This window comes from Rhinatrema bivittatum, chromosome 2, assembly GCF_901001135.1.
Source record: "Rhinatrema bivittatum chromosome 2, aRhiBiv1.1, whole genome shotgun sequence".
NCBI lineage: Eukaryota > Metazoa > Chordata > Amphibia > Gymnophiona > Rhinatrematidae > Rhinatrema > Rhinatrema bivittatum.
Genome location: NC_042616.1, coordinates 151,470,842 through 151,493,261, shown reverse-complemented (window position 1 = coordinate 151,493,261; position 22,420 = coordinate 151,470,842). Strand labels below are relative to the sequence as shown.

At 43.2% G+C, this 22,420-nt stretch overlaps 1 protein-coding gene across 1 annotated transcript in view; it reads left to right on the top strand.

Annotated features, from left to right (window-relative positions):
• Positions 1-22,420, top strand: part of MALRD1 (MAM and LDL receptor class A domain containing 1) — a 954,719-nt gene that overhangs the window by 104,241 nt on the left and 828,058 nt on the right. The window contains exons 10-11 of the mRNA XM_029587045.1: positions 2,632-2,839; positions 6,283-6,429. Of these exons, the coding sequence (XP_029442905.1) occupies positions 2,632-2,839; positions 6,283-6,429 (355 nt within the window). The remainder of the gene's footprint in view (positions 1-2,631; positions 2,840-6,282; positions 6,430-22,420) is intronic.

Below are 22,420 nucleotides of genomic sequence, written 5' to 3'. Positions count from 1 at the left end.
TTGCGAGGGAGTCAGTTGGACCATTAGATGATTGAGGGGTTGAAGGGCCATTGTGGAAAGATTAAACAATTTCTTTGCTTCAGTGTTTATTAAAGAGGATTTTGGAGAGAGACCCATTCCGGAGAAGGTTTTCATGGGTGATGATTCTGATGAAATGATCTAAATCACAGAGAACCTGGAAGATATGGTAGGCCTGACTGACAAACTGAATAGTAGTAAATAACCTGGACTAGATGGTATACACCCCAGGGATTTGAAAGAACTAAAAAATGAAATTTCAGAATTATTAGTACAAATTTGAAACCTATCATTAAAATCATCCAATGTACCTGAAGATTGGAAGATGGCCAATGTAACCACAGGGTGGGGGGTTTGCAATTAATTAAATATGAAGGGTTGGGGTGGATTTGGGGGATTTATTTTTTTATCTTTTTATTTTTTTTTTACATTCTCCCCATTGTAATTCATTACATTGGAAAGGTTGGGTCGGGTTTCGTGCTTTGGTTCTGGGTCAGACAAAAAAAAATCAGCCCGAACCACGGGAAAACAAAATTTCCTGCGGCGAGCCGATAATGAAGGCAGAACCAAAAGGTTCGGCTGAATCACATCTCTATTATATTGTGGTTCATTTGAAGTCTGTTATTCCCTGAATATTCATCAATATCTTTTCAAACTGGACTGTCATTTATGCCAAGAAGAAAACCGGAAGATGGTCTGTTGAAGCCAGAAGGCGAAATGAGAGCGAGATAGACCTGTCACCTTAGATTGGATATATATTATATATTGGAAATACAACCTGCAGTAATTACTCAATACTGACTCTATTCACTGACCAGATGCTGCTTCCAAAAATAATTGAGTGAAAAAAATCATTAGAAGCTTCTGATTCTTGATAAGCCCTGATGCATCCATTGTGCGAAACTCGGCCTGATTTGGTCTTTTTTAACCACTGTAATATTGTGCGAATAAGATATCTCCAATCTAAGGTGACAGGTCTGTCTCGCTCGAAATTGCCTAATTCATAGTGGTTCAGGGGACCTGAAGCACGAAACGGATTTTCCCTGAACTTCGGGGAAAATTCATTTATCGGGTTAGTGCAGTGGGGGGGGGGGGGGGGGAGAGGGAGGGACACATTTATTTAAAAAAAAACAAAAACCACCCAACCCTTCAATTTAACTTTATTACAACCCCACCATCCCGATCCCTCCCCAAGACTTACTAAAAGCCCTGGTGGTCCAGTGGGGTCCCGCGAGTGATCTCTCCCTCTGTGCCATGGGGCTGTCGGGCCTGCTACGAATCAAAATGGCGCTGATGGCCTTTTGCCCTTACGATGTCACAGGGGCTACCGATGCCATTGCTCAGCCCCTGTTACATGGTAGGAGCAATGTATGGCCGGTGCCATCTTGTACTCCTACCATATGACAGGGGCCGACCAATGGCATAGGTAGCCCCTGTGACATAGTAAGGGCAAAGGCTATCGGCGCCATTTTGTTTAAGATAGGCCTGATAGTTTATAAGCTCCGTGTGTCAGACTCTACATTTTGGTTTAATGCGTTGTTACGAATCTATAATCCTGTAAGATGCTTGAGATCTTCACAACTGAACTTGCTAGAGATTCCTTCAGTTCGTCATGCACGATTATTCAGTCCTAGGGAGACTTCTTTTTCTATAGCGGCACCTATTCAATGGAACCTTCTTCCTTTTGACCTCAGATCTCTGGAAGACGTTAAAAAGTTTAAAATGTCATTCAAGGAATATCTGCTTCATCGTACGTTTAATGATTAATAAAGCAGTATGAATGTTTTCAATCTGTTTGATAAAATAAATATGATGGGCCAATAAGTTGAGATTCTATTTTTGGAATTATGCCTGATGTCTAAAATATCAACCATTTTCACAGGCTTGGTATTATTATGATATATATTTACCATTAATATTTGGTACTTTGTCCTTTGGTTTCTGTGAAACTAAAATTTATTGTTTGTATTTTCTTAATTTTGTTTTTATTATGTATGTATTTCTGTATATCGCCTAGGCCTTTTAAGTGTTAGGCGATTAATAAATTTTAATAAATGAAATGAAAATGAATACTGGCAGCCGATGGCCCGACTGCAGGAGATCGCACTTGGGCCCCCAAGACTTGCCAAAAGTCCCTGGTGGTCCAGCGGTGTTCCAGGAGCGATCTCCTGCACTCGGGCCGTCGACTGCCAGTATTCAAAATGGCACCGATAGCCTTTGCCCTTACTATGTCATATATGATGACCTTTGATCCCTGAAAATTGTACCCCACCCCACCCCCTTCATATATCATACACCCTAGAACAGCTGGCGGCAAGTTTTAATGCTTGTGAATTTTCTCAGTTTCTACTCATCCTGATTCATCTTCTTTCTGTACTTTGACACTTGTGTTTAACAGAGCATCAATTTGTTCATGAAAACTATTTGTTTTCCTAAAATATAGCGGCATAAAAATGTGCTGGTGAAGAAAAAGATGTAAAGAAAGCTGAAAATATGGTGGATAATATATATTCTATTATATTGCTATATTCACAATTTGAAGGATTTTATTTATAACAACAAAAATAATATCTGTATTAGTTCAATGTATTAAAATATTTCTAATTATCATAGCTGATCTTTGAAGGAACTATCCGGATGCAAACAGGCTCTCTCTCTCTGGATAACCTCCAGTTCTTTGACTGTGGAATAACAAGTTCTCCAGCACTGTGCTCCCCAGAGGAATTCACCTGTGCCAGTGCAGTTTGCAGTGCCATTGGATCTATGTGTGATCATGAACAGGACTGCTGTAATGTTGCTGATGAAGAACCACATATTTGTAGTAAGATTTGTTCTTTCTGTAAAAGGTGATACTGAATGCTAAGTATATGTATCAGAATAATACTAGACCACTAATAAAAAATAAAAGAGAGAAAACTGAAAAAATAAAATATGTATTTTCTGAAATAAATCCAGCTCAATTAAAATCTGCTTCTCACAAATAAACATACTTCACCGTAATGAAAGGGAAAGCACTAGAGATAAATTTTAAAAATGAATGAGGAATCTGTACTGAAGCAGATGGATTAATTTCAGAGTTTGGAAAACAAATATAAATGTCCAGTACCCCAAAAATTAATGAAAATATTTGTCTGCATTAATTTTTGTTTCCCATTATAGCTGAGGTTGCAAGCAAAACTTCAGGGGGTTCTTTTCCTTTCAAGACAAGTAGCAACATGTTTAGGAACCAGTGATGTCACACTTGACTTTAGGTTAACTGGAAATGGGACAGGACTGAAAAGGACATTAGCTAAGGAGTAGGAAAGCAAAGCATAATTTTAACCAGCCTGCACGTACAGAAAGTGAGACCTAGCAATGCAATGCTGGGATCTGGGGTAGCCCTCCGGCCACTCTGAAAGCCATTTCAGACTTACTGCTTGGGAACGGCTTGAGTGTCAGGACAGACGGAGGCAAGGACTGACAATGACTCTGGAGATGAGCTCATGATGAAGGCACTAAAGACTTGGAAATAAAACAAAGGCACTGAAGACTTGGAAACATGAAGAAGTTCTGGGAGAGCCATGAACTGTTGCGCACCCTACACAAACCAAAGGCCTGTTACAGACCACAACAATAGCAGTGCAAGCACTGAGGAGGTCCGGTATTGCTGCATGCCCTCACAACCTGAAGGCTGGTTATGGACCATGACGATAGCAGTTCAGGCACTGGGCTCAGGATCAAGGCGGAAGCTGGAACAAGACTCCGAAGACCAGGGACTGGACTCAGGAACTCGGATTCAGGAACTCGGACTCAGACTCAGGCTTTAAAAACACAAAAGGACTTCTGAAGACTTAGATCAACAGATGGAGAGACTGAAGACACTGGACAGGGTATGGATCAGGAATGGGATTCAGGAAACTCAGGAACCAGGAACACAATGAGACCAGGAACCAAAGAAATGGATTCATGAGACTCAAGAACGAAGCCAAGGACTCAGAGATGAAGACTGGAACATCAGAAACTTGACTGAAGACTTGGACAGGACTCTGGATTCAGGAACAGACTGCAGACAAGGAACCCTGGTGCAGGAACAATGACAAGAGACCAGGAACATGAACTCCATTGATGAACACAGGAAACAAGGAAAACCTTGTGAAGGCAAAGCAAAACTGTAGGAAGAGCCCTTGTATAGGACTGGCCATGAAATGTCATCAGACAAGGCCATTGGGCTTTTCCCACAATGGGCCCTTTAAATAAAAAGGAGAGGTGTGTACATGTGCCTAAGAGAGGATGCTGGGTGCCAGGCAGGATCAGTGGCTGGCGATGGTCAAGGCAACATGGAGAAGGTAGCGGCATCCGGAAGGAGAGGCTTTGCAGGGGAGGAGATGCATTGTTGGATGTCAGTGGCACCCCAAGGCCTCACCAGGAGCTGAGTGAGGCCACTCGTGGGACCGTCCCATAGTGGTATTCACAACAGTACCCCACAAAGCCCTTTTCCTCCAGCTGGTTCTCCTTGGCTCTGAGGGGACGAAGACATGATGCAGCACTTGGAACTGTAGTGGCACTTGAACAAATGCAGGTGCCTCCTGCAGGATGTAAAAAAAAACCCTCAGGAACAGAAGATGCAAAAGTCAATGCATGGATGGCCCATAGCGGGAACAAGTTCATCAAGCTCTTGGACTTTGAAATCTCGTATGATTGGAGCATGGAACATGCTCATGAGCCCTTGTGGCACGGCAAGACCTGCACAACCCAAGGGCTGGCTGTAGTCCATGCCACTGTTGGGTGAGCATATCTGGGTATAGGCTGAAATGAAAATGGCTGAGGATTAGGAACCAGGAACAAGGTGAAGACTTGGAATCAGGGACACTCGAAGGCCTCGCTGAACCTGCACGCACAGGAAATGAAACCCAGCAATGCGCAATTAGTCTCTGTGGTAGCCCTCTGGTAACTCCAAAAGCCCTTTTGGACCTGCTCCTTGGGAATGGCTTGTACATCAGGATAGACGGAGGTGAGGTCTGAAGATGACTGTGGAGACGAGGACATGATGAAGGCACTAAAGAGTTGGAAATGAGATGAAGGTACTGAAAGCCTGGAAATGTGAAGAAGCTCTGGGAGATCCCTGCATTTCCGCATGCCCTACACAACCCGAAGGCTGATCATGGACCACGACAATAGCGGTGCAGGTACTGGGTTCAGGAACAAGTCAGAAGCTGAAACAAGACTCCAAAGACTGGGGACTGGACTCAAAGCTCGGATTCAATACCTTGGACTCAGACTCGGGCTTTAAAAACAAGGAAGAACTTCTGAAGGCTTGGACCAGTAGACAGAGACTTTGAAGACTCTAGACAGGACATGGACCAGGAATAGGACTCGGGAAACTTAGGAACCAGGAATGTGATGAGACCAGGAACGAAGACATGGATTCCAAGACATGGCGTGGAACTCAAGAATGAAGATGTGGACTCAGAAACTATGACTGGAACATCAGGAAATTGACTGAAGACTTGGACAGGACTCTGGATGCAGTAAAATGCTGAAGGCAAGGAACCCTAGAGCAGGAACATGACAAGAGACCAGGACCATGAAAACCATCAATAATCACAGGAAACAAGGAAAACCTTGCAATGGTGAAGCTAAACACCAGAACGAGTCCTTTTATAGGGCTGGCTGTGAAAAATCATCAGAAAGGGATGCGTGGCTTTTCCCACCATGGGCCCTTTAAATAACAAGGAGAGATGCATACATGCGCCTAAGAGAGGACACTGGGGTGCCAGACAGGATCGGAAGCTGCCAGCAGTCAGGCATGCATAGAGATGGTGGTTGTGTCCTAGAAGTAGAGGCTGCACAGAGGAGAGGCAGCATTGGATGTCAGCAGTGCTCCAAGGTCGCGCTGGGTGGTGAGTGAGGCTGCTCATGGGATCATCCCACGGCGGTATTCACAACATGGCATGGCTGGGTTTAAAAGGGGTTTGGACAAGTTTCTGGAGGAAAAGACCTTAAACCATTAGTAACCAGGTAGAATTCACAAAGCCATCGAGAGCAACAAGAAATTGATTTAGTCTTTGGGTTCTGCTGGATACTTGTGACCTAGACTGGACAATATCAGAGACAGGATGCTGGACTTGATGGACCTTTGGTCTGACTTAGCATAATATATCTTATATTCTTATGGTGTTCAAGGTACATTATACTGTAGAGGGTTTTAAGAAATAACACTGAAAAATTAGAATTTACTCATTTTCACTTACTATAATCTCCATTTTATTTTTTTATTGTTCATAGTACACTTTATTACATGTGACTTTGAGTCTGGGCTCTGTGGATGGAAGCCATTAGACAGTGATGACTCTACGTGGAAGAGAACCACAGGAAGGACTTCCAATGAACCTGAGCTATCTAAAAATGACCAAATAATACGCAGTGAGCATGGTAAGTTATTTGCACCATAGTGGAAACAAATGTGTTCACCTTGTCCTTGCAATTTTTGGGAATCTGTTTTGTTTTGTTCCATGGAACATAGAAAAGCTCTACACAAAAGCAGCAATGAGCAGTTTGTGGGGAGGCCAATATTCAGCAACACTTAGCCAGATAAGTTTCAATTTATCTGGCTAAGTGGAACAATGTAAATATTTGGCCATGGTCACGTAGCCAGATGTTAAATATTTATCCATCTGTGTGGTGGGAGGGGCATGGGCATAATGGGAAGTAATTGAGTTAGCTGGTTATGTTATCTGGCAAACACCAATATTCAGAGGTAGCTGACTAGCTTATCTGGCTAATTCTGGTCTGCCTAAAAACCCATCATAAAGTTATCCAGCCAACTTTTATTCAGCGGTGCAGCCATGCCACGCCACTGAATATATAGGCGTGTGCCGCTGAATATATAGGCTAAGTTAGCTGGTTAAGTTTATCTGGCTAAATTAGTTGGCTGAATATGGACCTCAGAGTCATGTAATTGAAATTCAAAATTTTAGTCAATGATGCATAAGTTTGATTTCAAAATTAATAATGTGGTTCCTGTGTTAATATGTAAAACTAGGAGTAAATCAATTTGGCAATACTTTTACCTGGCCCAGCCTAGAGTTTCAGTCCCTTCCTCATATCAGTATCTTTGGATGATGATGACTGAAAAGACCAGTAAAATTCTAGGTTAGCTTTATGACATTGTTTTCAAAACTGAAAATAATTCTAAGGTAACAAGATGGAGGTGCTAGATCTTTAAAGCTGGTCACAAAACTATCAAATTAATGCTATAAAAAGGTATCACTCACAACTTGTTTTATCTTTAAAGTTATTTCTGAATATAGCAGCTTTTATTTCTCTAATAATGATAATTCATTTTGACTACAAATGATCTTGCAAGACAGTCATAAGAAAAGAACAGCATTTAACTGGTCATTTTATATAAAACCTCTTACCTCATTTTCTTTCTGAGTTTTTTAATTTGCTCATGTTTGGCATCTATTTTTCCACACTTTGTCTTTGGACAGATGCTATGTTGATTCTTTCATGAAAACACTTCAAGAAGCATCTGTGAGAGGCAGTAGAATTTAAAATCATATTCCATATATGGACTTGTTTTTTTTTTTTTCTTTTGTTTGGGTAATAATAAGCAGAATGAATTTGTCCTCACAGTAGGTTGAATACTTATCAAAATGAAAAATGATATGTAGTCAAGTTGGGCATTATCATTAGCAGTGGACAGTTTTATTTCAAGGACAGTTTTGTGCCATACATAGAGAAGTGTAAAAGCTCATTAATCAACAAAACAAGGAACTTTCTTCCTGAGGATTAATTTTGGAGATCTAATACACTGGTGATCAGTAATCTATCACAATTAGAGACTTTTTAAAAATATTTATATTTAAACAATTTAACTTGCCATAATCTGCGAGTGACCGAACAGCAAGGAATTCTGCCTGTTGGGTCAATTAGTGCTGCTCTTATGATTCCTGGGTCACCAAAGACCAGCAAGGTAGTCATTTCCCTTGTAAATTCTCCATTACCGGAAATATCAGAGGCAGCTCAGATCCAGGAAGGAACCGATGTGCTGGGCCAGGAACTTGGCAGGAGTGGCATTATGCTCTTAGCGGTCACTGAAGCTCAGCAGACATTGGTATTTTGGTCCCCTTGCAGTGAGAGGCCTACAGCAGAAATGTTGACAAGCAACTTACTTTGGAAGCTGAGCTGGAAGCAAATCTGGGAAGGCCTTAGTTTGGTGGCTATGTGGACTGTATTGGCAATTATATATATATTCGTTTTATTTATTTATTTTAATTCAGTTATATGCCACATTATCTCAGACTCTAAGTGACTCACAATATTACATTCGCAGTAAAAACATAAATCAAAAGAATAAAAATATACATAACAAAATGTCAGGAACTCAAATGACAATAAATAGAATAAAAATAACCATAAAACAAAAGCAAATAATAAAAATCACTTGATACAACAAAATATCATTTGACAGTACCTCAGGGTCCATCATTGTTTACCATTCTGAAAACAAAATCATGAAACAAAACCCTCAACATCATTATATGCTTATATATTTAAATGAAAAGTCTGTACAAACAAAAAGTTGTACGAGCTTTCTCAAAATTCCTAAACATTGTTCCAATTGTAATTGGTTCCAGATTTGGACCCCAAATAGTGAAAAGCTGCTCTCTCAATTCAGCAAATCTAGCATTGATAATCAATAGAATATCTAAAAGACCTTGTATGGTCAAACGAAGGGAAAGCGATGGTCTATGTTGCGATCCTGCTTGTGGGATAGACTCACAAGCATTCACTTACCTCTCTGCAGCCTTCCGATGCTGTTCCTTATGGCCCAGAGGCCAACGACATCTCTCTTCGCAGCCTGAGCACCACCCTGTCCACCTTGGTGGACTGGAAGTCACTGCTATTATCCCTGAGTCTGCCGCCGACTTTCCCTTCTCCTGCGGCCTGGAGGCCGCCACCAGCACCGTCTTTTCCATGGCCAGGAGACTGCCTTTGATGCTCCTCTTCGCGGCCTGGAGGCCAACGCTGACTCTGCTGCTTTCCTCTGGCCTGGGAGACGCCTCCTCTGGATCTTTGCAGCTAGGCCGCTGCCAACATTTCTCTTCTGTGGCCCGGAAGCCGTCCCCAACTCCATAGGTTCTTCGCAGCCTGGAGGCCGCCTCTGACGTTTTCTTCTGTGGCCCAGAGACCACCCTGAAGGTCCTCTTCCACGGCCTGGAGGCCTCCATCATTCGGATCCTCTTCTTCAGCCTGGAGGCCACTCTGGAGCTCCTCTTCATGTGGCTGGGAGCCACCGTCAATCTCTTCCTTCACGGCAGGGAGCCGCTCATGTCGTGGCCTTCTTCCTCTTCATTCAGCACGCCATCACTCTCCAAGGTCCTGCCTCTTCCTAGGCACGTGGCTGCACCTCCTTGCTTCACTTAAAGGGCCAGCAGTAGGCAGTCCTCCTGGGCTCCTCCTGTTGACATTCCAAGGTGTTTCCTCTTCAGCCCTACAAAAGGGCTCAGTCTTCAGTCAGTCTTCACCTTTGCAAGGAGTTGGTCATGGAGTCGGACCTCTCCTGGATCTTCAGTTCCTGTTCTTCACTCCAGGAGTTCTCTGTGATCCTTCTTCACTTCTTCAAACATAAGAACATAAGAAATTGCCATGTTGGGCCAGACCACGGGTCCATCAAGCCCAGCATCCTGATTCCAACAGAGGCCAAACCAGGCCACAAGAACCGGGCAATTACCCAAACACTAAAAAGATCCCATGCTACTGATGCAATTAATAGCAGTGGCTATTCCCTAAGTAAACTTGATTAATAGCAGTTAATGGACTTCTCCTCCAAGAACTTATCCAAACCTTTTTTAAACCCAGCTACACTAACTTACCTCTGTTCTTCGTTGGTCCTTCTTGTCTTCGTCCATGGTTCTTGAACCTCCATCGTTGTCTTCATTCCATGTTTTGGTCTCTCGTTGGATCCCATCCTCTTGTCTTCAGATGTCCCGATGTCACTGTGTCTCCAGATGTCTTCTCGTCTTCAGGTGTCCTGATGTCTCCTTATCTCTGGATGTCCTGATGTCCCCTTGTCTTCGGATGTCCAGACTTCTCAGCCTCCTGATGTCTTCGTCCCTCACGTTCCAGTCATTCCTGTGGTCCTCCTCTCTAGAAGTCCCCTGATGTCCAGATGCCATAGGTGTCCTGATGTCCCGAGATACCGGTGTCCATTCATATCCTATATCCTACATTCCAACCCTGATGTTCCAAGTCTCGCTTCTGATGTCCTTGTCCAGTCCTGATCCTGAAGTACCATCAGTCCTTAAGTTACGGGTTCAACTCGCTCGCCCCAGACCTCATCTTCAGCTGACCTTCTTGGGAGTAAATCTGTTTATATCCGGTGTCTGAGTTTGGTGGCTGGAGCCCTCTTCCGGCAGGATCTGTCTTCGAGCATTGCCCGGATTCCTCCTAGTTCCTGAGCCTCTGTCTTCACGTAAAGTACACTTAAGTGGGTAAATCCTATGGACAATTCAATGGCTTATATTGTAGCAATTTTCAAAAACCCACCTATACAGGTAAAGGGTATTTGCACATGTAAAATCCAATTTTAAGAATGTAAATGCTTTTGAAAATCAGGCCCTTAGTGTGTTTTTCCCATCTTGCTGCTGCTTTTCTCCTCTGATGGTGCATTGGAGAACTCCTGCCCTGCTGGTATCCCTTTGCTCTTTTATGGTGCCTAAGGCTATTCATTCCAATTTTGATATCACGTTGACATAGTCTTGATGTGTTTCTATGCCTTTACCCTTTTGATGATGTCTATCTATCAGTTTTATTATAGATTAAGAAAACCCTATTTCAGAGCCTCAGATAGGCTACAATACTTCCCCCCATAGATTTTAATGATAAACAAATTAACTAAGCTAATAAACATAAGGCACCTTATGAAACAAATGAACAAATGGAAAATGGAACAATTTTCCTCTGCCGTCCCCTAACAGAGAATGAGGAATTCCAAGGAGAATACCTTTCTCTCAATAGTTAATATCTCTTAGGGTTCCTGTAGAGTTCTGTGAGTGAGTTCTCTTACACCACCTGCCTTTTGTTTTTGAGCAGGACCACAAATTTAAAACCTTTGACTGTATTTTCTGATTTAAGCCTTTGCCATTTTGCAGATTGAAAATGTATGTACTTTCAGATTTATTTAAGACTACCCAAGAAGAGAGGAACTGGGTTTTTGTTACAGCAGGGTGCTCTGCCCTTGAGGCGCAGAGTTGCTCCGTATGTTTCCATGTAAATAGCTGTTGAAATATAAGGGGAATGGCAATATATTGTATGTACCTATACAACCAAGAGCTTTACTTGATTCTATGACTGTAATAGGAGCCACCATTACTCCAGTTTCATCTTCTTTGTAACTTCCTATTAATGCTGAGAGGTGGTGTTGGTCTTTGCATAGGTCTCTGTACTCTGGAGTTATGGAACTAGAATTATGATTTTGTTTCTTGGGGGGTTGGAGAAAGTTCCTGTTTGTTCAAAACCTGAATCCTGGATTTTCAGTTCTTGGCTCCTCACATTATGGACTGATGTGAAATATGCATGGATTTGCTTGTTTTTCTTCCTTAAATTTTTTTTTTCTGTATTAGATTTTTCTTTCTATGTGCACATTCACTATTTCCTATCAAGGATATGTTTAGTGTATTATTTAAAACTGAAAAAAGGTAAATACGTAAAATAAAAAGTCATAATCTTTGAAGAGACAGATAATCCAAATTCCTCCCAGAATGTCAAATTGAACACCAGCTGATTTAGATCAGGCTTATCCTCCTGCTTCTCAACAGTGATATTGTATCAAAAGATTTCATTGTTTTGACATTATCACAATCCTTTAATGCATTCCAAAACACCCAATTTTACAGGAGAGAACATTCTGTGCACATCTCTGATGCTATTTCAGTAGAATCAGTTCAAGTGTGGATAATGTATAACTGCAAAAGTTTTCCATGGTATTCTTACCCTGCCCTCCAAGAGGGAATTATGGTAGTGTAAACCTTCAATTCACAGACCCCCAGCCTATTCTAAAGATGGAGCAGTATATTCCAGGGAAATGATGCTAAACAGTGGTAATAAAATAGAAATAACTGAACTCATTAATGTCACAGATCTCTATTTTCGCTTTTTCATGTTGCTAGTGATATTGATCTTCACTGTAGTCCTTTTTTCTTTTTTCTCATTGCTTCCATTTTTTTCCTGCACCCCATTCATCTCATCTGCTTGTAACCCTGTATTGGTACCAGATAAAGGAGAACTATATTGACAATGTGTTTTAACTGCTAGCAGTTAGAAGCGCTGCTGCAGGGATTTGCTGAAGCAAATCACTGGGTATAATTGATTTCAGTAGCACTTACTCTAGATTGTAAGCAACCACTACTAAATATAGACATTGCTGTTCAGGGTACATAAGCGGGTAAGGCCCGTTAGGGATACAAAACATAAAAACAAGGTGCTAAGGGGTTTACATCCTTGCACTGGTTTGTATGTTCAAAAAGCAGTCAAGGAGATAGTATAGTGGACCAGGCTGCAGAGGTATATCTCAGTGATCCTTCTTACTGGTCAGGGAAACCCTTTCCCTCTGTGGTTTGAATACAAACATTGGGAAAATGATTCAATAAACACAAAATGGGGGTATCCAAGTAGTTCCACAAGCATCCATGAACTTCATATAGCCAATAGCAAAATAAAATATAAAAGCAGAATAAATTCCTCTGCAGAGAATCAATTTCTAATAATCCTGTACAGTTCAACTGAGAAACTCAGTCACTTACTCAGTTCTGAGGCTGAGATACACGAGTCTTCCAAGGCAAACTGATCTCTTTCATGGGATCCCTATAACTTCTCCAAGGGACTCTTCCCAAAAGAAGCTAGGCCTTAAGCCTATGAGTAGAATAGAATATTTACTACATCTATGGCAAAAAATTGTGCCTCCCTGGGTTTCTGCACCAGAGAACCAAGAATATAAAAAGCAGGCAGAAGAATGGGCATAGAATAAACATTAAGCAAAAGGACTGAAAGAAAGTTTCACTGCAAGTTTCTCCTTTTATGCCAGTAGGTTAAACTCTATGAGGTCCATAGTCAGTAGGCTGGGTACTGGACAAGTTATCCGGCTAAAGTGGAAGAAGTGAATATACTTGATTAGTTATTCGACTACATATAGCTGGATAACTTAAACCTGACTTACCCAGATATCTTCAGAGGTATTCAAATAAGTAATGCACCTTAAAAAAAACAAACAACAACAATTATTTGTGGGCTTCTTGGCCTGATGCCCAGCCCCTAATACAAGTCACTATCCCTGCTGGCAAAGAACCTTCACCCAATACCAAGAAATGTATTTTAACTGCAAAAATAATATCACCATAAGGCCTGGGCCTCCAGGCCTCCCCCTTCCCTCCACACTATGATTTAATTAACATGCACCTTCTCTCCCCTGAAATACCCCACCCAGGCAGGCACCTTCCCCCAGAAGTCCTCCCAACTATCTGGTACTGACCTCAGGGCCCCTGTTGTCAATGCCAGGATTGCTGTGGCACATTCAGCATTACTTACATAATAATGATGGAAATGCTCGTTTATACTAATGCATACAAAGCAGCTCATTACTAGGTGACTTGATGAAAATAAAATAAGGCAGCTTGTCTGAAAACCTGCAAGCTGCATTATTTTAATGAAAACTAGCTACATTCAGGAGTAGTATGTAACTTTCCCTGGGAGCATTGGGATGCTAAGGTGGGTCCAAATGCTCTCGTGACTCTACTTTAGAAATATAGAAAGGTGATAGCAGAAAAAGACCATATGGCCGGTCTAATCTGCCCATCCACCCAAATAATTAACTTTGCAATTCCCATCACTACCTCAGAGATCCCTTCTGTTTATTCCATGCTTTCTTGAATTCAAATATTGCCTTTGTCTCCATCTCCTCCACACTGGGAGGCCCTTCCATTCATCCACTCCCTCTCTACAAAGAAATACTTCCTAAGACTCCATCTAAGTCTACCCCCTTCACTCTCATTCCATGACCCCTCATTCTAGAGTTTTGTTTTCCTTTGAAAAAAGCTCCCCTCCTGTGCATAGAAACCTTGGAGATAGTTAAATGTCTCTATCATAGGGTATCAACAATCATAACAGGGACACTCTTTCTTATTCACCCCACGAATTCGACGTAATGTCATTAGACCATCATAATAGGCATCACAGTAAGGTAAAATTTATACCGGTGTTACTCAGCCTTATGTTTAATCATGGGTCCACCACGAAGCATGTATTTTTTTCTTTTTTTGTTATGCGTGCTCACAGCTACTTGTGCTTATCTTAAAATTACAACTGTTCAAACTTCAGCTGTTATATAGACTTATCTGTGTGTCGCTGTTGCGAAAATTCTTGTTGTCTTATGAACTTGAATCAAAATCAATTCGCCAGCTTAGACGCCCAAAATGTTGACAGCGATATGTTCATTCATCATACCGCTGGATAGTGCCCGACATTGCACAATGTTTCGGACTTGTGTTCAGTCCTTCTTCAAGGGCTAAAATTTTTCAAACAGCATGGCAACTCATGGCGTTCTTTTGAAGATGGAATTCGTGGGGTGAATAAGAAAGAGTGTCCCTGTTATGATTGTTGATGTTTGTATTGGGACCGGGCTTTCAACTGATGATTAACAAGTTTCACTGAGTGGTATATTAGTGATCTATCATAGGGTATACATGTTTAGAGATTTAAGTTTCCGATGATTCTAGTTTAAAGCCCTTCTCAGCAGGTTTGGCAATTTGCGTTGGAAGCTGCTGTGTCCCTTCTTCAACAAGTGGATCCCCATCTCTGCTCAGCAGTCCTTGAAACATCATCCCATGGTCCAGAAAGCTGAAACACCCTTGTTGGCAACATCTATGCATATATGGGCCTTTCAGTGCAAGCAACTCTTTTAAAATGCACCCTATATTTTGTAAATTTAAAAAAGGTTTTTGAAAATTGTGTATAACCATACCTTTCAGTAACCTTAGTCAAATAAATGCAAAAATTAACCCAAACCAAAACTGTAAGAAATAGTAGGTCTATTAGAGGTAGGGTTGCCAACTGGCTCCATATTTTCATGGAAAAAGTTGATCCAGTTCTGGTTTTACCCCATTGTATGCTGGGACTTATTCAGATTTCCTTAATGCATTCCCTAAACAAAGCAAGCAATTCTTATTTTAAAAAATGGTGTTTTACACCTATATGTGCACATACGGGAGCAACAGAATGCTCAAAAACAAGGGGCAATTTGAGGTGGGGCTGGGATGTCTCACTGTGCGGCCAGTATTTATGTGCATAAATCCCAATTTTAAATGCAGCGAATGCAGCACATGTCAGACTGTTACCTGCACATATTGACTTCTGCTCTTTTTCAAGTGTAAGTCAGAATAAACACTTTATAGCCAAAAAGTGACTGGGTGAGGGGTCTGGATAAACTGGGGGAGTGTAGCCTGAGGAACCAGAGGGGTCTTTATGACCTAGAGATAGACTGGACAAACCGGTAGACTAATTGGTCAAACTGGTTATTTCTTTCACTTGCACATGTTTTAAAAGGTGCTCACTTGCCTGTGAAAAAGCCGACAAGTCCTAAGGAATGTTTCCTTGTGTAATCACTTAAAATTAGAAGCACACATGCGCACACTAGGCTTATTTTAAATAGTACACAAGCACTTGCGTGAACGTCCAGAATATGTATGTTTGTGCCTACATATGCGCTCATGTGGGCACACACACTCATTTTAAAGTTACCATTTATGTTTTTGTATCTAGTAAATGTGAATTCTACAGGGTGGCCCATGGAAAAGTAGCCCACCTCCAATATCAGTGCATTGGAGGCAGGATACTTTTCCATGGGCCACCCTGTATAAAGAATCCTGGTGCCTTAGCTATTAGAGATCAGGCTAACTAAAAAATAAACTATCTGAAGTATTTACTAGGGATGTGAATCATTTTTTCACGATTTAAAATATCGTCCGATATATTTTAAATCGTCAAAAATCGTTAGAAGCGCGATACAATAGGAATTCCCCTGATTTATCGTCAAAAATCGTAAATCGGGGGAAGGGGGAGGGCGGAAAAACCGGCACACTAAAACAACCCTAAAACCCACCCCGACCCTTTAAAATAAATCCCCCACCCTCCCGAACCCCCCCAAAATGCCTTAAATTACCTGGGGTCCAGAGCGGGGGTCCCGGTGTGATCTTTTACTCTTGGGCCTGCGGTGCATTGTAGAAATGGCGCCGGCGCTACCTTTGCCCAACAGGACAAAGGTAGCGCCGGCGCCATTTTGTTTTTTGTCCCTCGACGTCAGGAGCTTAGGAGATCGCTCCCGGACCCCCGCTGGACCCCCAGGGACTTTTGGCCAGCTTGGGGGGGCCTCCTGACCCCCACAAGACTTACCAAAAGTCCAGCGGGGGTCCGGGAGTGACCTCCTGCACTCGAATCGTTTTGCCGTACAAAATGGCAAAACGACGTCAGGAGCATAGGAGATCGCTCCTGGACCCCCGCTGGACCCACAGGGACTTTTGGCCAGCTTGGGGGGGCCTCCTGACCCCCACAAGACTTTGTGCAAAATGGCGCCGGCCGTACGGCAACACGATTTGACTGCAGGAGGTCGTTCCGGACACCCGCTGGACTTTTGGCAAGTATTGTGGGGGTCAGGAGGGCCCCCCAAGCTGGCCAAAAGTCCCTGGGGGTCCAGCGGGGGTCCGGGAACGACCTCCTACGCTCCTGACGTCGGGGGACAAAAAACAAAATGGCGCCGGTGCTACCTTTGACCTGTCATATGACAGGGCAAAGGTAGTGCCGGTGCCATTTCTACAACGCACTGCAGGCCCGAGAGTAAAAGATCACACCGGGACCCCCGCTCTGGACCCCAGGTAATTTAAGGCATTTTGGGGGGGTTTGGGAGGGTGAGGGATTTATTTTAAAGGGTCGGGGTGGGTTTTAGGGATGTTTTAGTGTGCCGGTTTTCCCGCCCTCCCCCGATTTACGATTTACACGATATTTACAAAAACAAAACCGCGACGATCCGATTCCCTCCCCCCCCCCCAGCCGAAATCGATCGTTAAGATGATCGATCACACGATTCACATCTCTAGTATTTACTATGGTATTACTAATTAAGCTCTTATTAAGCCCCCTGAACTTTACTTAAGTGTTCTGATTTCACAAATAACTAAATGTATCTAAATTACTTTCTTGTGTTTCTCTGCCAACCAATGTCAACTTATTCTGTGTAGTTCAACCCTCTAATTAGTAGGTTAGTCTATAAAGTTAGAATGGGTGTAGGGGTGGGTGGGAAGGAACTCTACTGTTCCTTCTCAAATCTTAGCAGTAATACTATCCAATAACAAAAAATCAATATAAAATATCCATTTTTTAAAAATATTTAAAAAATAACATTTTACGAAAAAATATTCCCTTCAAAATTAAGGTCTCAGCAGTTGAAATCAATCCAGAAAAATTGCCTGTTTGTAGTTCAGCTCCTCCAAAAATTGCAGATCTTTCATTGCTAGGCCAACCTACATACAGAATAGAAACCCTGATATAATTAACACAGGTAATGAACTCCTTTCAACTCCTTTCAACTCCCAAGGCTTCAAACAAAAAAAAAAATATAGCACAGGAAACATTTCCCTTTTACTTCTACTTCTTAAGCCTAAGAGTAATAATACCCAACAACAAAAAAGTAATCAAAATATCCCTTTTTCAAAAATAAAAAGAACAAAGCAATTAAGAGAAAATAACCCCCTTCAAAATAAGGTCTCACCTATTTCTTAAGTCTACTTGTTTAATAACAGTTTATTGACTTCTTGTCCAGGAATTTATCCAAAACTTTTTTAAACCCAGGTATGCTAACTACCTTAACCACATCCTCCGGTAATGAATTACAGAGCTTAACTGTATGTGGAGTGAAAAATAATTTTCTCTGGTTTGTTTTGAATGTGCTACCTACTAACTTCATGGAGTACACCCTAGTAATTATATATTTTGAAAGAGTAAATAACTGATTTACATTTACCCATTCTATTCAACTCATGATTTTATAGAACTCTATCATATCCTTCCTCAGATGTCTCTTCTCCAATCTGAACAGACCCAACCTCTTTAGCCTTTCCTCATAGGAGTGCAATTCCATCCCCTTTACTATTTTGGTTTCCCTTCACTGTACCTTTTCCAAAGCAATTATATCTTTTTGAGATGCAGTGACCAGAACTACACTCAGCATTTGTAGGTGATTTATATGTGTAATTGTTTCTACTATTGTAGCATTTGATAGAAATGGCGCCGGCGCCATTTTGGTTCCTGTCCCCCGACGTTGCGAGCATAGGACATCGCTCCCAGACTCCCGCTGGACCCCCAGGGACTTTTGGCCAGCTTGGGGGGGCCTCCTGACCCCCACAAGACTTGCCAAAAGTCCAGCGGGGGTCCAGGAACGACCTCCTGCACTCGAATCGTGTTGCCGTAATGCAAAATGGCGCCGGCCATACGGCCATATGGCCGGCGCCATTTTGCAGTAGGGCAATATGGCCATACAGGCGGCGCCATTTTGCAACGAGTATTGCAAAATGGCGCCGGCCGTATGGCCATTTTGCATTACGGCAAGTCTTGTGGGGGTCAGGAGGCCCCCACAAGCTGGCCAAAAGTCCCTGGGGGTCCAGCGGGGGGTCTGGGAGCGATCTCCTACGCTCGCGACGTTGGGGGACAGGAACCAAAATGGCGCCGGCGCTACCTTTGCCCTGTCATATGACAGGGCAAAGGTAGCGCCGGCGCCATTTCTATCAAATGCACCCATGGCCCGAGAGTGGAACATCACACCGGGACCCCCCCACTGGACCCCAGGTAATTTAAGACATTTTGGGGGGGTTTGGGAGGGTGGGGGGTTTATTTTAAAGGGTCGGGGTGGGTTTTAGGGTTGTTTTAGTGTGCCCGAGAGTGGAAGATCACACCGGGACCCCCCCCCATTGGACCCCAGGTAATTTAAGACATTTTGGTGGGGTTCGGGAGGGTGGGGGATTTATTTTAAAGGGTCGGGGTGGGTTTTAGGGTTGTTTTAGTGTGCCGGTTTTCCCGCCCTCCCCTGATTTACGATTTACACGATATTTAAAAAAACAAAACTGCGACGATCCGATTCCCTCCCCCCCCAGTCGAAATCGATCGTTAAGACGATCGATCACACGATTCACATCTCTGCTATTTAACACAGTAAATGGCCTAATGCAGGGATAACATGAGGTATTTAAAATATCGAGGGTTGTTCTGCTGCCAGCACAAACATATTTCAATAAGCAAATTAGCATGCATATGCAAATGCAAGCTAATTGGCTTATTAATAGCCTAATCAATTCAAATCAAATAAATAGGCTTGTCTCACTAATTGCAAGGAATGCAACCTGTGTTATTGTATTTGAAGTTAGTTATAACTTAAGAGTTATAGCTTCCCATGGCAGCATCAGGATGCTAATATATGTCCCAAAGCCCCTGGGACCTAGGCTTAAAGGGGCCACTTGGTCTTGAGTAGCCCCTCCTCAAAAGTTAAGAAAAAAATCCAGAGGTTCCATAGACTCCCCTATCCCACCACCCCCAGTCCCACCAGAGACAGATTTAGTAAGAAAAATAAGTAAACATTTTTTTAAAGATCCTAGTCTGGCCCCGCCCCAACCCCCTCAACCCCTCAACCCCCCAACCCCCTCAAGTATAATTTCAGACCCCTGGAGGCCAAGATCCCTGCCCTCCCAGCCCCTTCAGAACTTACAATTTTAGCCTGGTAGAGTAGTGGAAGCCCAGAGAGTCACCTAGGCTCTGGGCCCACTGGGAGCCACTTTTCAAAATGATGCCAGCTGGCCAGGCCCAGTCTTTGTCCCTATCATGTGATAGAGGAAAATAGTGCCATTTTGAAAAATGGCTGCTACTGATCCTGGAGCCTAGGAAGCGCTCTGGATCCCTACTACAGCACGCTGGCTAGAATTATAAGATCTGAGGGGGCAGTCTGAGGGTGCGGGGAAGTGAGAGTTTCAGCTTCCAGGGGTCAGAATTTGTACCTGTTGGAGATAGGTTGGGGGGTTGGGAATGGGGCTGGCCAGGGATCTTTAAAAAAATGTTTTACTTTTGTCTATTACTACGGCTGCCTCCAAGAGGGGCAGGGGGCTGGGACAGGGGGTTCTAGGAAGACCCCAGGTTTTTTTTCTTATCTTTTCGGGTGAGGCCGAGCAGCTTCAGCTTCTTTAAGCCATGAGGACTCTACAGTCCTGGGGCCACCATTGAACATTTATTGTGGGCCCTTTACTGCCATGAAATTTTCCCAGCGGTATTTTACCTCCAGGGAAAATACTGTGGCATTCACAAAGCGCAATGCCAGAGCCATGACAATGATGAAATCCTGAACACTACTTAACCAGACAAGTAGGACATATCTGATTAACTGGAAGCTGCTGAATACCTGGCTACATTCAGCAGTTGCCACTTTGCCAGATAAGTCACTTAGGGGGTCATTTTCCAATGACATTGCACGCAGAAAGGGACTTTTCACGTGCGATATCTAAATTGGGGTGGGTTCTGGGCGGCGTCCGCACCGGAAGGGGAGGAGTCGGGGTGGCTCCGGGGCGGACCCCATGAAGACATCGCTGACGGCGAAAAGGTAAGGAGCCTTATCGCCATCAGTAACGCGGGCAATAGCACCACCTTTCACGGTGGTGCTATTGGTTTGCGAAAGCCGGCAGCGATCACACCGCAGTGGTGCAATTGCTGCCAGCTTTCACAGGCCTGCCCCCCGCTTTGCCCCCCCCCATTACTGCTGGATTTTCTACGTTCTGCCTTATTCAGCTAAGTAGTTAGCTTGATAGTCAGTGGGCAAAGTTAGCCAGATAAGTAGCGGTATTCATACTTATCCAGTTAAGTTAACCGGATAAGCTAGACCTGCTCCATAGCAGGTATAAATTTAGCCAGATCAAACTTATCTGGCTAAGTATCAGCAAACACTGGGATATTCAACAGCATAGCCGTGCTGCTGAATATCCTGTATAAGTTAGTTGATTAAGTCTTATCCAGCTAACTTGCTTAGCCGGCTATGGGCCTCATTTTCCAATATCGCATTGGTAACGCATTAAGGGGCGTTTCCCATGCAAATGAGGCTTTTTTCGTGCAGCGGGGAAACTTCGTGTGCTGCGATGTTTTCGCGATTTGCGCAAATCGCGAATACATCTTCGCGGTGCACGATAAAACAACCAAAGAATCATTGCACTGCACGAACAGCCTGTTTCAGTATATGTGAGAGAGAGAGAGAAAGAGAGAGAGAGCCTTGCTATAATGTCTACTCCCTAGACAGGTATTTGTATCCCTATGGGAGGCCCACCTAGTAACTCGAGGTGGGGATTAGGTATGAGTGTAGGGGGTTGGGGCCACTTTCACATTCAACATGAGACGTACGAACAGTACAGTGGTCTCTTGTGAAGCTTTGCTGGCCGGAGTGAGTAAACTCACTCCAAGTTGAGATTTGGGCAATGTTCTCTCAACCTAGCTTGTTGTTGCCCAGGTAGAGTGTCCATCAAGCTAGTTTAGAACATAAGAAAATGCCATACTGGGTCAATGGAGTCACTGTTGAAAGAGAGAATAGTGAACTATCTACAGTCGGGAGAATTGATGGACCAGAGGCAGCATGGATTCCCCAGAGGAAGATCCTGTCAGACAAATCTGATTGACTTTTTTGACTGGGTAACCAAGGAATTGGATCAAGGAAGAGCACTCGATATCATATACTTGGATTTCAGCAAAGCTTTTGATACGGTTCCGCACAGGAGACTGGTGAATAAAACGAGAAGCTTAGGAGTGAGTGCCGAGGTGGTGACCTGGATTGCAAATTGGTTGACGGACAGAAGACAATGTGTGATGGTAAATGGAACCTTCTCTGAAGAGAGAGCGGTTTTAAGTGGTGTACCGCAAGGATCGGTGTTGGGACCGGTCCTGTTCAATATCTTTGTGAGCGACATTGCGGACGGGATAGAAGGTAAGGTTTGTCTTTTTGCGGATGACACTAAGATCTGCAACAGAGTGGACACGCCGGAAGGAGTGGAGAGAATGAGACGAGATCTAAGGAAACTGGAAGAGTGGTCGAAGATATGGCAGCTGAGATTCAATGCCAAGAAGTGCAAAGTCATGCATATGGGGAGTGGAAATCTGAATGAACTGTATTCGATGGGGGGGGGGGGAAAGGCTGATGTGCACGGAGCAGGAGAGGGACCTTGGGGTGATAGTGTCTAATGATCTGAAGTCGGCGAAACAATGTGACAAGGCGATAGCTAAAGCCAGAAGAATGCTGGGCTGCATAGAGAGAGGAATATCGAGTAAGAAAAGGGAAGTGATTATTCCCTTGTAC